A 15,248-nucleotide genomic window follows, 5' to 3' on the forward strand; every position below is an offset into this window, starting at 1 on the left:
TGTTCAGTGCCCTTTCCCCTATATATTATATCCTTGCTCATCTGCTGACCTTTTTTATTTTTATTTTGAGTTTATTTTATTTTAAAATAAAACATTTATCAAAATTAGTGCTAAAATTTAGGTGGTCAAGGAGCAATTTTTTTTGCTAGAATACAATATTGTTATTCAAATATTAAAATCATATTTTCTCACATTACCTTAATTAAAAAGGCATAATGAGAAGAAAATTAGAAGTCTAGTCCATCACACTCATTTTACAACTGAGGAAAATGAAGCCAACAAGCATTTATTAAGCACTTACTATGTTCCAGGCCCTGTCTTAAGTGTCATAGCAGGATTAGTGACAGAACTGAGATTTGAACCCAAGTCCTGTGATTACAAATCAAGTGCTTTGCTCTGTGGGCTACCCTTTACAATTTTAAATGGACAACTCATCTCTTATTTCTAAGACACAGTGAAAAAGAATAAGTGATTGCTAAAGAGAATGCCATTAAAATATTCTGCACTGGAATTCAGTCATCTTGCATATTGCCTTGCAAATTTATTGCAGTGACCACTTCATAGGACTAAACATAAAGAAGGTCACACCCACCCAGTAGTCCTCTTTTTTACATTTCTTTTTGGTTTTGATTAATCTGTTTAGTTTAAAAATTAGTTGCCACTTTATTGACCAATAACCCTTGAAATTTCAGTTTTGAAATAAATAAAAGAAGTAAACAAGTCCCAGCCATGCCCCCTTTTCCACATGGGTTGGTAAAGCATCATTACTACTATTGTTGGGTGGTTGCCCCACCCCCCCATGGCAGCAGTACACTGAGCCAAATCTCTGCTTCTTGGGGGACTTCACCTCACAGCTCTTGGGCTGCAGTTACAGAGAAGAACCTTTTGCTACAGATCAGACTCCTCATATCTTCAAATCTGTTTTAACACAGGGATCTTGAAAACTTGTCCCTTATACACCTTAGCAACTGCTAAGGCTCGGATCCTGTTTGGGGGGCGTTATAATTTGATCTGAGAGGAGGATAATCTATATTTAATAGTTTCCTTCTTTACTGTGATTCACTGAGGTCCCTTACACACCATCCTCAGAAGCTGGTGTGGTTTCATATTTTAAAGCCTTTCTGAAGGAAGAGCACATCTTGCTTTCTTTCTTTGTTGCATGGATTAATTGGACATCAAACCAGAATTACACATATTTCCTCTTATTTCTGATTATATGGATCATGCCCACTTATATGTATTATTGATGTCATGTTGATCTTTCCCTAGGTCTATTCCCTGGATCTTGCCATTGCAAATATGGCTTTGGAGGAGTCAGATGTGATCGATGTGCTCGGGGATATACTGGTTACCCTGACTGTGTGCCTTGCAATTGCAGTGGGATTGGAAGCACAAATGAGGACCCTTGTATTGGACCCTGTAACTGCAAGGTATGAATTTTGAAGCTTGCATTTTTAGTCAAGCACTTATTCTTCTGCCATGAGTGAAGGTCATAATTTTTTGGTTTTCTATTATATCTGATGCCATGAAGCAATTGTCACTACTTTTATAGTAAATAACCATTATCTGTTCTAAATGTGACACTCCAGAAAGTGTCTTTTAAATGGCTACTGGGGACACCCCAGCAAGACACTCAACTTCAGTCAGACACTTCTGAACCCCCTGCTGTTCATGTAAACAGTTAGAAATACACAGAATTTGAACTACTTATGAATCCTTCCAAACCTGAGTCATTTTCTAACAAAATATCTTTCTATACCTCACCTGATTCACCTATTATAAAAAGTAGTCACAGAGGCCTGAGAATAGCATGCAGTTTGCCCTCAGTGCTATAAATGGGATCATATCTAGTCTCATTTTTCCTCCAGTTCCTAAAATAATAGTTTCTTTGTAGAGTTTCTTAGAGAATGTATGATAATTGCTGAAATTTGGACACAGGGCTTGGAGTTGCTGCCTAAAGTCAAATTTTTGTTCTTAATTATCAAAAATGGAGTATATGGCCCAAACAAAGCAGGTTTGTTTAAAGACTCCCTAAGTGTGTATGATTACCTTCCATTTCTCAGAGACATATTATGAGAAATAAAACAATATTTGCAGTGTACCTTTGACTCATTAGAGAGAAGTTAGGGGTAATTGTTAAAGAATGCTAAAACTAATAATTAATTCTCATGACAGTCCCAGGATTTTTTTTCATAACTAAAAAGGAGATCAAAAAGATCTATGTACTCACAGTATGAATTTAAATTAATGAAACGTGTTTCCAAGCAGTCCATCATTTATTAAGTATCATCTGGGTGTATGTCACTCTATTAGATATTGTAGATATGATATGTAAACATTTTGAGGGCAGAGACTATTTCACATTTGTTATGTACCTAGTTTCTAGGTATAGTACCTAATACATAGTAGGTCCTTTACAAATGCTCTTTGAGGAAATGGAAGACAAAAAAATACTATCCAGGGGCAGTTAGATGGTGCAGTGGATAGAGCACTGCCCTGGAGTCAGGAGTACTTGAGTTCAAATCCAGCCTCAGACACTTAGTACTTAACTAGCTGTGTGACTCTGGGCAAGTCACTTAACCCCAATTGCCTCACTAAAAAAGAAAACAAAAACACAGAAAAACAAACAAACAAAAAAGGCAGCTAGGTGGCACAGTGGATAGAGCACCGGCCCTGGAGTCAGGAGTACCTGAGTTCAAATCTGGCCTCAGACACTTAACACATACTAGCTGTGTGACCCTGGGCAAGTCACTTAACTCCAATTGCCTCACTAAAAAAAATACTATCCAATCCAACAAATGTTGTAAGGGCTTACTATATTCCACACAAGGGAAGCTAGGTGCTGCACTGGATAGGGTCAGGAAGTCTTATCTTTGTGCATTCCCATCTGGCCTCAAATACTTACTAGCTGTGTGACTGTGGGCAAGTCACTTAACCCTGTTTTCTCAGTTTCCTCATCTGTGAAATGAGCTGGAAAAGGGAATGACCAACCATTCTAATATCTTGGCCAAGAAAACCCCAAATGAGGTCATGAAGAGTCAGACATGACTGAAATGACTGAACAACAACATATGCCACACGTTGTGGGTGGATCTTTGCATACAAAGAAAAAATGAAAAATAGTTCCTGTCCTCAAAGAATTTATGTTCTATTAAATTTATAGTAGCTAACAGTGTCTTTGACACAATTGATGCTTAATAAATGAGGGACTATTTGGAAGTAGGGTGATAAAACTTGCAGACAGATAGTTATATATATGGCAATTTGTAGAAAAGGCAGAAAGCACTAACATCCAGTAGAAGTGAAAAACTAGTCCTTGGCATCAAGGAACTTTTAATCTAATCAGCCACATGTAAGACACAAATCTAGTGACTTCAAAGCCATAATAAAGGTAGAAAGATTAATATAGACTTTACAGTCTAAGGCCAGAATTTTGAGAAAGAAAATAAAACTGGCATTATCATCTCCTAAAATTGAATGTTGCTTTCTTTTTTCCCCATATTTTATCTCAGTGGTAGATAAGACCCTAAGCCTTTCCTTGTCTGCTTCAGTATCTATAAAGACTATGTAAAGAAGATAGCTATAAGGTATTGGCTATATACAGAGTAAGTCTATAATTCTATGAATGAGCAAAGTACCTGAAGAAATAATAGAATTATAAATGTATTCTGATTGAATGGTTTCAAGGACTTTCTTCTGGATGTCTCAGAGGTACCCATCCAAGAAGGAATCTAGGCTAACCATTGAATAGTACCTAGTCATAAACTCTTTAAGAACCCATCCCAAAGAACAGCATGGTTAGTAAACAGAATTCTGAAATTGGAGTCACAAAAAACCTGGTTCTATTCCTGGCTCACTTAGTAGGTATGCAAACCTGGGCAAGTCACTCAAACTCTTTAAGCCACCATTGTCTCATTCATAAAATGAAGATAATAATAGCCAGACTATCTACCTCACTGGGCTCTAGTGAGGAAAGAAAGCACTTTCTAAACTCTAAAGTGCCATAGAAATGTGAGGAATTGCTATTCAATGGGAAGAAAAAAGACAGATTTCAGAACTCACAAAGAAAAAATAATGGCAAACAAGACTTGCAGTGGGGATGTATCTAAAAAAGTACAGGACTGGAATGTTGTCACCATTAGCAAAACTCTGTGGGAACGCTCCTCTAGCAACTGCCTGCCTTTTTTTTTTATCTCAGGCTTATAGGGAGAGTAATTATAACCCTATTCATAAAGATGCCCCCTGCAAAGACACTTGAAGCTCTGCACAGACAATTAGAATGCAACAATAAACACCGATTTAGAAATCATAAAGTAGAATGAAAACCAAATAAATAGCATCATTAAAAGAGTTGCCCTTCAAATATGTGTAATTTTTTGCTGCTCTCTATACAGACTCATAAATTAAATGTATTTTAACAAAAAAAGTCCAAACAATTTCCACACGAAACTTAGTAAAATATAATATAATCGAGAGTATGACTTATAACATACATTTGAGAGTGTGTAGGTATTTTGGTTCAGCTCAATGCATAAATAAGATATAAAAGAAGATATAATGTAAGGCATTTCAATAAAATACTCATACCCTTTGAATGCTGATTAGGCTTTTGAAAATGTAAATAGAAATATGGTGATCTGTACCATGATGCAACATACCTGTAGTTGACAATAAGATCATAAAAATTACAAAGTGGTGTGTTTAAAAATGAAACTTAAAGGTCAATGAATGCTAGTGGAATTGAAGGAATCATTGGAAAAACACAAAATTTTACTGAGGGGCAAAGGTGTTGGAGACATGAATTTGAAACTGAACTATCATCTTCTGGTTCCATGTGCAATATTTCAAAGTTATTTGATGCATTTGAGGCTAGGGTTTTTGAATGCTCATGAACATGGAAGATGGATAGGTGAAAGTGAAATGAAACATGTATTCAAGCATAGTCATCTCTAGGATGTCATTCTTAAAAATGCTTAGAAGCTGAGAGATCTTAGGAATGTTGGTTTCCTTAAGCAAGCTATAATAATATTCTTATGAATACCATAGTTTTCATGAAAGATAAATGTAGCCATGTCCAAAATGGCTCTGCCTTTAGTTGAGTGAAAGATTCAATTATTCAATCCAATTCAATTGAATACAACAAACATTTATTAAGGGCCTTCTATGTATGAAGCTTCATATTAGGTCTTAAAGATAAAAAGACAAAATTAGAAATAACCCCTAGAGGAGTTTACATTTTATGGTATACGTTGTACCTAACACAGTGCCTTTCATACACTTAGTATTTAATAAATAATGGGCTGGTTGGAACAGATTTTGTACAAATGTTACAGCTTAAAACTAGTGAGAATAATATAACACATTTACATGGTTCTTTATGATGTTTTACTCCCGTTCTCATTGGAGTCTCATAACCCTGCAAGGGAGTGTGAGCATCAGAATTTCCATTTTACAAATTAAGAAACTGATATATACCAAGGTAAATGATTTTCCCCAGTATCATAGCTAAGTAGTGATGAAGTCTGCCTTCAAATTAATGTCCTCTATTTATAAAGCAAGGGCTCTTTACCCTATACTACATAATAATAATAGCTGACACTCATGCTATGCTTTAAAGTATGTGGAATAAATTTACTCATATTGTATAATTTGATCCATGCCATCACACTGGCTGTCCCCTATGCCTGGGATGCACCACCTTCTTACCTATTTGTAAAATCCTTAGTTTCTTTCCAAGCTTAGTGCAAATGCCATCTTCTATATGAGGTCTTTCTTGATCCCCCTGGACTATTAGTGTGTCCTCTACCAAAATTACTTTGTATTTATTTCATAAGTGACTTGCAAATACTTTTGTTTATACTATAACATAAACTTCTTGAGGGCAATTACTGTTTAATTTGTGTGTCTGTGTATTTGAATCCCTCATTGCTTAGAACACCTTATTGTTCCTCTCACATGATACTCCATTTCCCAACTCTGAGCATTTTTACTAGTTGTCCCACCACACCTAGAATGTTATTCCTCCTCATTTCTACCTCCTGGCTTTCCTGGGTTCCTTCAAGTTTCAGCTAAAGCATCACCTTCCATAGGGAGTCTTCCCAAGCTGTCCCTTAGTTCCTACTCTCTGAAACTACCTCCCAGTTCATTCTGTAAATATTTTGTCAATATGTATGTGTATATCTATATATGTGTGTACATATATATATACATATATATGCATATATATATATATATGTTGTATATATGCTTGTTGTCTCCCCCTCTGTGAGCTTAATGAGAGCAAGAACTAGCAAATGGAAAGTATTTCATTATGACTAATATATAATGTGTGAAAGGGGTCTGGAGAGATAAATTAGAGACACATTTTGTCGTGAAAGATATGCTAAGGAATTTATTGTTAATTTAGCAAGCAATGAGGAGTTGCTGAATTGTAACATGATCAAACATATGCTAGGAAGACCATCTTTGTAATAGTGTGAAGGATGAACTGGAAAGGAAAGTAAAAGGGACCAGTGACACGGGTTAATTTGTCAGTGATGATAAATTAATATATATGAGAGACAATAAATACTGAATTGTGGTGGTAAAAATTAAAGTAGAAAGAGAGGGAAGGAAGAAGACACTATAGAAATAGATAGGAGATAGATTTGGGGTACAGAAAAAATATTCATTCATTCATTTCTTTCTTTGTTTATTCATTTGTTTATAGCCAATAAAGGATTTTGGTTTTCCTTTCTACATATTTGTTGCAAGGAATAATTTTTCTCTTTTTTCCAGTGGTTAGGAAAGGGGGGGAGAAAATAATTTTATTTTAATTATTTTTAAAATAGAGAGGTGAGCATACTCCAGAATATCACATGCATTTTCAGATGAGGTCGGTCTATTGTTAGTTTTGCTTACTTGGTTTACTTTTTTTTTTTTTTTTTACAAGCTCATGGAATTGGTGGTGAGAGTGGGTATGATCTGCAAATGTTTGTAATTCAAAACAAAAAATTTCAATACAATAAAATAAAAAAGAATGATAATACTTAGCAGCTATTAGAATGTGAGGGGTTCACTGGGAGAACATTCAGAGAAAACTCAGGTTACAAGCCTGAACATCTATAATAATACTGATGGCATCAAGTGAAATGAGAAAAAATGCTTTTCAAAATGGCTGGACCAATTCCCAGTTCCACCAACAGTCCTTTATTCAGCCTTTTTATCCCACAGCTCCTTCAACATTTGATATTTTCACTTTTTTCTGTTAACTTTGACCTCTGATGGCTATGAGGCAGGATCTGAGTCATTTTAATTTTCATTTCAATTATTAGTGATTTTGCGTATTTTTTCATATGATATTGATAACTTTAATTTCTTCCCTTGAGAACTTCCTGTTCATATCTTTTAGCCATTTATTAAAGGGAGGAAAGTATTTTAATCAGTTCCTTATCCTTATCCTTATCCTTTTTTACAAAGATGTTTTTTCCTTCAATTACTTCCCTGATAATTTTAGTTACATTTGGGTTTATTTGTGTAATTTTTTTTTAATTTTGTGCAATCAAAATTATCAGTTTTATTTTCTATGATCCTCTCTGGCTCCTGCCTGGTCATGAACTCTTCCCTTATCCCTTGCTCACCAAATTTGTTTATGATGTCACACTTTATATTTGTCATGTACCAATATAGAACTTAGGAGATGATGGTCTATACTTCATTTCCATTAGATGGTTTTTCAGTTTTCCTAGCAGTTTTTGTCAGATAGTAAATCTTTACTCCAGGACCTGGGATCTTTCAGGACCAGATTCTTTTTTTTTCAGGGCAATGATCGTTAAGTGACTTGCCCAGGGTCACACAGCTAGTAAATATCAAGTGTCTGAGGCTGGATTTGAACTCAGGTCCTCCTGAATCTAGGGCCGGTGCTTTATCCACCGCACCACCTAGCTGCCCCAGGACCAGACTCTTCTAACCATATCTTGATGATGTTTTCATATTCCAAGATTATGCAGGCCCCAGAAACTTCTAAGCTAGCAGGTTGCCTTTAATACCCTTAGTATCTATGGTATACACTTGAGCCTAAGGCTATGTGCACCAAGGCATGTTGCATGGGAGCACAACAAAAAGGAAAAAAAAAATACAAGAAAGAAAAAAACAAGAACAAAAGTAAAAACAGTATGGTTCAATCTGCATTCAGAATCCACAGTTCTTTTTTTTCTGGATGTGGAAAAGATTTTCGATCATTAATTCTTTGGAATGGTCTTCAATCATTGTATTGCTGAAAAGAGTTAAGGCTATCATAATTGATCATCACACAATGTTGCTGTTACTGTGTACAATGTTTTCCTGGCTCTGCTTACTTCACTCAGCATCAGTCCATTTAAGTCTTTCCAAGTTTTTTCTGAAATCTGCTTGCTCACCATTTCTTACAGCACAATAGTATTCTATTAGATTCATATACCACAACTTGTTCAGTGATTCCCCAACTGATGGGCACTCTGTCAATTTCCAATTCTTTGCCACCACAAAGAGAGCTACTATAAATATGTTTGTACACATGGGTCCTTTTCCCTTTTTATGATCGCTTTGGGATACAGACCTAGTAATGGTATTACTGGGACACAGTTTTATAGCCCTTTGGGCATAGTTCCAAATTGCTTTCCAGAATGGTTGGATCAGTTCACAGCTTCACCAACAATGCATTAGTGTTCCAATTTTTCCACAGCTTCTCCAACATTTGTTATTTTCCTTTTCTGTCATATTAGCCAATCTGATAGGTGTGAGGTGGTACCTCAGAGTTGTTCTAATTTGCAATTTTCTAATCAATAGTGATTTCGAGAATTGTTTTTCATATTTCGATAGGTTTGATTTCTTCATCTGAAAAACTGCCTGTTCATATCCTTTGACCATTTCTCAATTGGGGAATGACTTGCATTCTTATAAATTTTATTTATTTCCCTATATAGGGCCTTTGTAGAAACACTGGCTGTAAAAAATGTTTCCCAGCTTTCTACCTCCCTTCTATTTTGGCTGCATTCCTTCTGTTTGTACAAAATCTTTAATTTAATGGAAACAAAATCATCCATTTTACATTTTATAATATTCTCTATCTTTTGTTTGGTCATAAGCTGTTCTTTCCATAAATCTGATTGGTAAACTATTCCTTCCTCTCCTAATTTACCTATGCTATCACCCTTCATGTCTAAATCATGTATATTGGTGAAGTTGTTAAAGGATCTAACCATTCTGGAGAGCGATTTGGAAATATGCCCAGAGGGCTATAAAACTATGCATACCCTTTGATCCAACAATACCACTGTGAGGTTTATATCTGAAAGACATCCTGAAAAGAGAAAAAGATCCATTTGTACAAAAATATTTGTAGCAGCTCCTTTGTGGTGGCTAAGAATAAGAAATCAAAGAAATGTCCATCAATTGGGAAATGGGCTAAACAAACTGTACTATATGATTGTGATGGCATATTATTGTGCTATAAGAAAGGACCAACAGGATAATTTCAGAAAGGCCTGAAAAGACTTTTATGAACTCATGTATATTGAAGAGAGCAGAACCAAGAAAACATTGTGCACAGACACAGCAATATTGTTTGACGAAGTAAATGGCTTAACTATTCTCAGCTATTCAATAATCCAAAGCAATCCCAAAGGAATAATGATAAAGCATACTATCCACCTTCAAAGAAAGAACTGATATTGATTTGGACACAGACTGAAGCATGCTATTATTCAATTTCTTTCATTATTTCCTTTTATTCAAATTTTTTATACAGAATGGCTTATATAGTAATATTTTACATAATTGCACATGTGTGACCTATATTTTATTGCTTACCACCTCAGGGAGAGGGGAAGGGAGAAAGAGAAAGAAGGACAGAATTTGGAACTCAAAACTTTTCATAAAAAATGTTTATTATTATGAAAAAATTTACTTCCTCCAAATTTTCACATATAGCACAAAAAGTACATATTTAACCCTATTTATAAAGGTTATAATATGAAAAATCTGAAATAACATAAAGGACAGCTCATCCCTACAATATATAGATTAATCCAAGTACCTAAATATTACTTTAGTATTCTACGTAGGTATATAGGACTTGTTGAAGTTCATTCCTACATGAAAGCAAAATTTTGGGATAGGAAGCAAAATACTCCTAGAAAATTTACTATTAGATTTAGTACTCCTCCATCTTATTAACAGTGACAAGTACCCACTTTTATAGGACAAACTATAAAGGAAAATTTCAAGGCAATATAGTCTTAACATTTTTGTTGCCTTTATCTCCAAGAGTCTGCTTTGGCAGTAGAATGACAAAATGAAATGTATATAGGATAGCAAAAAAATTATACTGAGATCAGTATAAAACCGCTAGACGCTTTGCCAACAAAAGAAAAAAATACTGGATTTATTTAACATAAAACCTTAATGGGCAGCCAATTCTTTGATACATAAGTAGTTCATGGCACTGGCTTGAATTATCACATGGCACCAAAACATCATATTAAAGTTTTTTTATACGCAGGTCCAAGCATCCTTGACCAAAGAATATTGTGAACTCTGCCATCATATCCTATTTGATGATTCAGAGTTCAGGTAATATTCTATCAGCATAAGACTTGCCCATTTCAAAACACCACACTACATTCTCCTTACCTGCAATACTGCAGTAAAATTAATGAGGCACTACCAGAAGGATTTATCTCACATTGCAAATTCTGTATTTCTTCCTGAAGATCCTTCAACCATACCATCACTTCTTCCTTGGTCTTTAGAGTTTGTGGTTGAACAGTGCCAAAAGAAAAAGCTAGTAAAGATCAGATCACCCACTGGTAAAGAGGATAAGCAAAATAACCTTTTGGACTGTTAAATTGCATTTAAACACTAGTTACATGATATCCTAAATAAGAAAAAAGAATTGTTCAGATGGCTGAATAATTGGCTAGGCCATAGTTAGTTTGGAGGATGAAGCTTGGGAAGCATCTCTGTCTCTGGCTATACCATTTCCCCAGTCATTGGGATTATGCTACCTCTCATGCCTTCATCCATGCAATTAGCCCCTTTATTCCTTTCATATCAGAAAGAGGTTTGCCACATGGTCTTTGGCTTTTGTTAGGATCACAAAGCCACAGCTGAGGGGATATTAGGTACTCTATGCTCTTAGACTGAGAGAAAGGCCATAATATCAAAGTTTCCTTTGTTTTAGAAGCTTTGAAAGAGCAGTGAAAGTGGAATGACTATTCTAGTACTTCCTTATTTTGTTATATTTCTAGAGAGACTCAAGAGCAAAGTAGGTTATTTTTGACTTGGGACAAAGATGGGGAAATGTGCAACTATTGAAAAAAGAATTACCGTCCCTATTCAGCAAAATGGAAATTCAGCTTGTTTTGCATTGGAATACTTGTGTCTAAATGTTCAGTGCCAGTTTAGTCAACCTAGTTATAAGACTACATTGGTTAAGATACTCCATTTGCATTGGGAAATATGTCCATGAGACTTGCTTGCATTTTCGTCATTCAATTTTCCTTAGTAAAGATAATAAATAAATTATTTGACAAAATGGGAAATACAGGAAGTGTGGAGGAAGATGGTAAAGTTATGTGATTTGAGCAGCTTCTGTACATGCTGAGTTTAAGTTATTCAGCAGAACATTCAAGTGGGGATCCCTCGCTGACAGAAATACACAACTGGACCTCAGGTGAGAAGATGTTTGATCCCTCCCTATTATCTAATCCATCAGATCTTTTATAGCATTGGTTTTCTTCCTTTGGGGTCCTCTATGGCTAATCCTTTCAACAATGCATACTCCTTCTTTCATAAAACCTTCATTTTCTGAATCTTCTCCTGTTCTTATTTTGCTCATCTCCAACCATGAGTAACCCCCATCTTCTGTCTCTTCTCTTCTTCTATTTCCAAGACATCAAGTATGGCTGCAGAAAGCAATGAAATAATGAAAACGTGTCTACTATGTATTTGTGTTATCTATCTAGTTTATTAGTACTACATCAATCCATAATCAAAGATTTATTAAGAATTTACTATATATTAGGCATTACGCTAGGTGATTGTAATACCAATACAGATAATGAAACAAGCCCTCTTCTCAAGGAATTTATCTTCTCTCAAGGAGGACAACCAGTATATATATATATATATATATATATATATATATATATATATATATATGTACTCGTTTTTAAGGAGGGAGGGTGCTAATAGTTGAAAGATCAGGAAAGGCTTCATGTAAAAGGTGGTAATGCATTGGTATCTTAAAGGAAGTGAAATACCCTTTTAGATAGAGTTGAAGAGGGAGTGTATACTAGGCATCGATAATGGTTAATGCAAAGGCAGAGCGATGGAGCATGGAATGTTATGTTTGAAGAGCAGAAAGCAGTCCACATTGGCTAGATTATAGAATGCGATCACAGAATTTGGAAGGGGAAATAATGTATAATAATGCCAGAATGATGGGTTGAGGTTTTGTTGTTAAGGGTTTTGAAATATTAAACAGAAGGTTTTATAATTTTTCATAGATGCAATAGAGAGCCACTGGGATATATTGGCAAGGTCAGATCTATACTTAAGGAAAATCACTTTGGCAGCAATGTGGATGGATTAGAGTGAGGAGAGAACTATTGCAGGGATAACAATTAGGAGACGATTGCAATCATCTAGATGGGGCTATGAACCAGGATGGTGGTTGTTTAAGATGAGAGAATAGGGAAGGTGCTGGAGGTGTTGCGAAAATAGAAAAGGAAATATTTGGTAAAGGGTTTGCACATATTGGTGTGTTGGCATTTGGGCATGCTGGTAACACCATAACATGCAAAAGAGCACCAGTTTTGAGCAGGGAGGATCTGGTTTCAAGTCCCAATTCTACTACTTATTGTTTAGGTGTTCTTGGGAAGGCCACTTATCTCTTTGGATATCAGTTTCCTCACTGAAAAATGAAGCTATTGTAGTAGATGTATTCTGAGTTTCCTTCTCTAGCTATACATTCTCCTTCATTTATTGTGCCCTTGATCCCATTCTTTCCAATATCTTTCTGGATCATACTTTATTGAAAGAAATGGCAGTGGCTCTCACTCTTTCACTCTCGTTCTCCTCTCTCATATTCCATGTCACTCTCTACTGACTACTTGTTCCATCTGTCTTCAAATATATTCAAGTATCCCATATACCCTAAAGAATCTCTCCTGGGCCTTCAAAATTCCAAAACTAGTGACCTCATTTCCTTCCTCTCTTTCATTCTGAAAATTCTAGAAAGAGTAGTAGAAGAGACTTTTAATCTCCATTTCTTTACCACCCACTCATAAGTCAACTCTTGCAATCCAGCCTTCAATCTACTGAAACCATTACCCTCTCTACAGGACCAATATTCTCTCAGTTGATATATCCAGTGACTTTATTTCATCATTTTCTCTTCTTCAGCCTATCCACAGAAAGTCTTTCCTCCACTCCAGTCCTTTCTCCTGTCGTGAAAATTTTTATGTCCGATGAAGAAAAGAAACAGCAAAGTCTTCAAGCTGCAGAAAATAGCTTTATTGAGAGAGGGCCTATATAGCAATAAAGCCAGTCTATGGCAGTGATAAGCCAGCAAACACCCTGAGCAGAGCCAGAGACTGGTATTTATACCCCCACAAGGCTTAAGACTATTTATACCCTACTATTTTTAGACAAACTCCTCCCAAATTCACAACAGATTAAAAGTACTCATGTACAGAAAAGCAGAGTGTGGATGTAGTCACTTGTCCCAAGTCATTGTTGTAGACGTGTGTCCTCTTGACTTTCTCCAATCTCTAATGATGATTGATTCCACACTGTCCTGCACCCAGGAAGTTCTGACTTTATGTGTATGTGTGACAATACCTATAGGTTCATTTGGCACAGTTGATACTGGTAACTCTTTCTCCAAAGCTGATTGGCTCCTTCAGCTTAGAAGATGCTGTTTTCAGTACCTCATGGTTAACCACAAAGATCAAGCGATATCAGTTAAAATGATCAAGAAACAATTTTACTTATAATGTTGATACATGAAAGCATATTACTATATTGGCTTAAGTCACTAAAGTATATTGAGTACATTAAGAACAAGTTACATTTTTTTTTGTACAGTGCAGTGAAGGTTAAGTGACTTGCCCAGGGTCACACAGCTAGTAAGTGTCAAGTGTCTAAGGCTGGATTTGAATTTAGGTCCTCCTCAATCCAGGGCCGGTGCTTTATCCACCTAGCTACTCCCCATAATTTCTAAAAAATTAGAGGACACCTAAACATAATTAAATCACCATTTGTAGTCTATTATACTGATTACTATCACAGTTGAATCACTTATATCTAAGGACTAGGGAAAAATCTCACTCACACTCTACAGAGCTGCCAAAATGACTTTGGGATCTGACCATGGAACTTCCCCTACTCAGTTAATTACAGTGGCTCTGTATTATATCTGGGAAAAAATATTAAATTCTCTGCTTAGCTTTTTTTTTTTTTTTTTTTTTGCGGGGCAATGGGGGTTAAGTGACTTGCCCAGGGTCACACAGCCAGTAAGTGTTAAGTGTCTGAGGCCGGATTTGAACTCAGGTACTCCTGAATCCAGGGCCAGTGCTCTATCCACTGCACCACCTAGCTGCCCCAAAGGCAATTGGGGTAACTCTGCTTAGCTTTTAAAATCCTTCATACCCTGGTTTTTGGCCCCATGATACATTATTCTCTTTCAGGCTTTTTGATCCAACCAAACTGGACTTTGTTCACACTGTGAGGCAAAAGGCTAACATATTCTCTAAAATTAAAAAAATGAAGAAGAGAATATATGTAAAGGTCTTCTTTTGAGAGACATTTTAAGGTGTGGAGGAAGGGGAGAAAGGAGAGATTATCTAACATGGCCTCAGTTATTTTTTATTTTTTTTTTAATGAAGAAGGGGGTGAAGTCATTTACTTGAATGAGAAGGGGATGGTGATAAACTTAATGGTTAGAGGAGAGGTTTAAAATAAGAGAGACTAACTCTCAATTTATCATACTCATTCTTCTATTAACTTGTAGATATTACTTCTTACCCATTCCTATGAAAAAGTATTAACAGTAAACCCTTATAGTCAAATTACAGTGCTTGGCACATAGTTACATTTAATGATACTTATTGATTGATTTATTGAAAATTGATAAGATAGTCCTTTTATAGAAGACCAATTTTATATACAAATGTACAGACATATATATATGCATAAATGCATGCATCTCTGTGTGTGTGTGTGTG

The 15,248-nt window shown here is 35.7% G+C and overlaps 1 protein-coding gene across 1 annotated transcript in view; it reads left to right on the forward strand.

Annotated features, from left to right (window-relative positions):
* Window positions 1-15,248, forward strand: part of LAMA2 (laminin subunit alpha 2) — an 804,877-nt gene that overhangs the window by 359,939 nt on the left and 429,690 nt on the right. Inside the window, 1 exon segment of the mRNA XM_044002871.1 lies at window positions 1,270-1,430. Within this exon segment, the coding sequence (XP_043858806.1) occupies window positions 1,270-1,430 (161 nt within the window).

The sequence above is a fragment of the Dromiciops gliroides genome, chromosome 4, assembly GCF_019393635.1.
Source record: "Dromiciops gliroides isolate mDroGli1 chromosome 4, mDroGli1.pri, whole genome shotgun sequence".
NCBI classification, from domain to species: domain Eukaryota; kingdom Metazoa; phylum Chordata; class Mammalia; order Microbiotheria; family Microbiotheriidae; genus Dromiciops; species Dromiciops gliroides.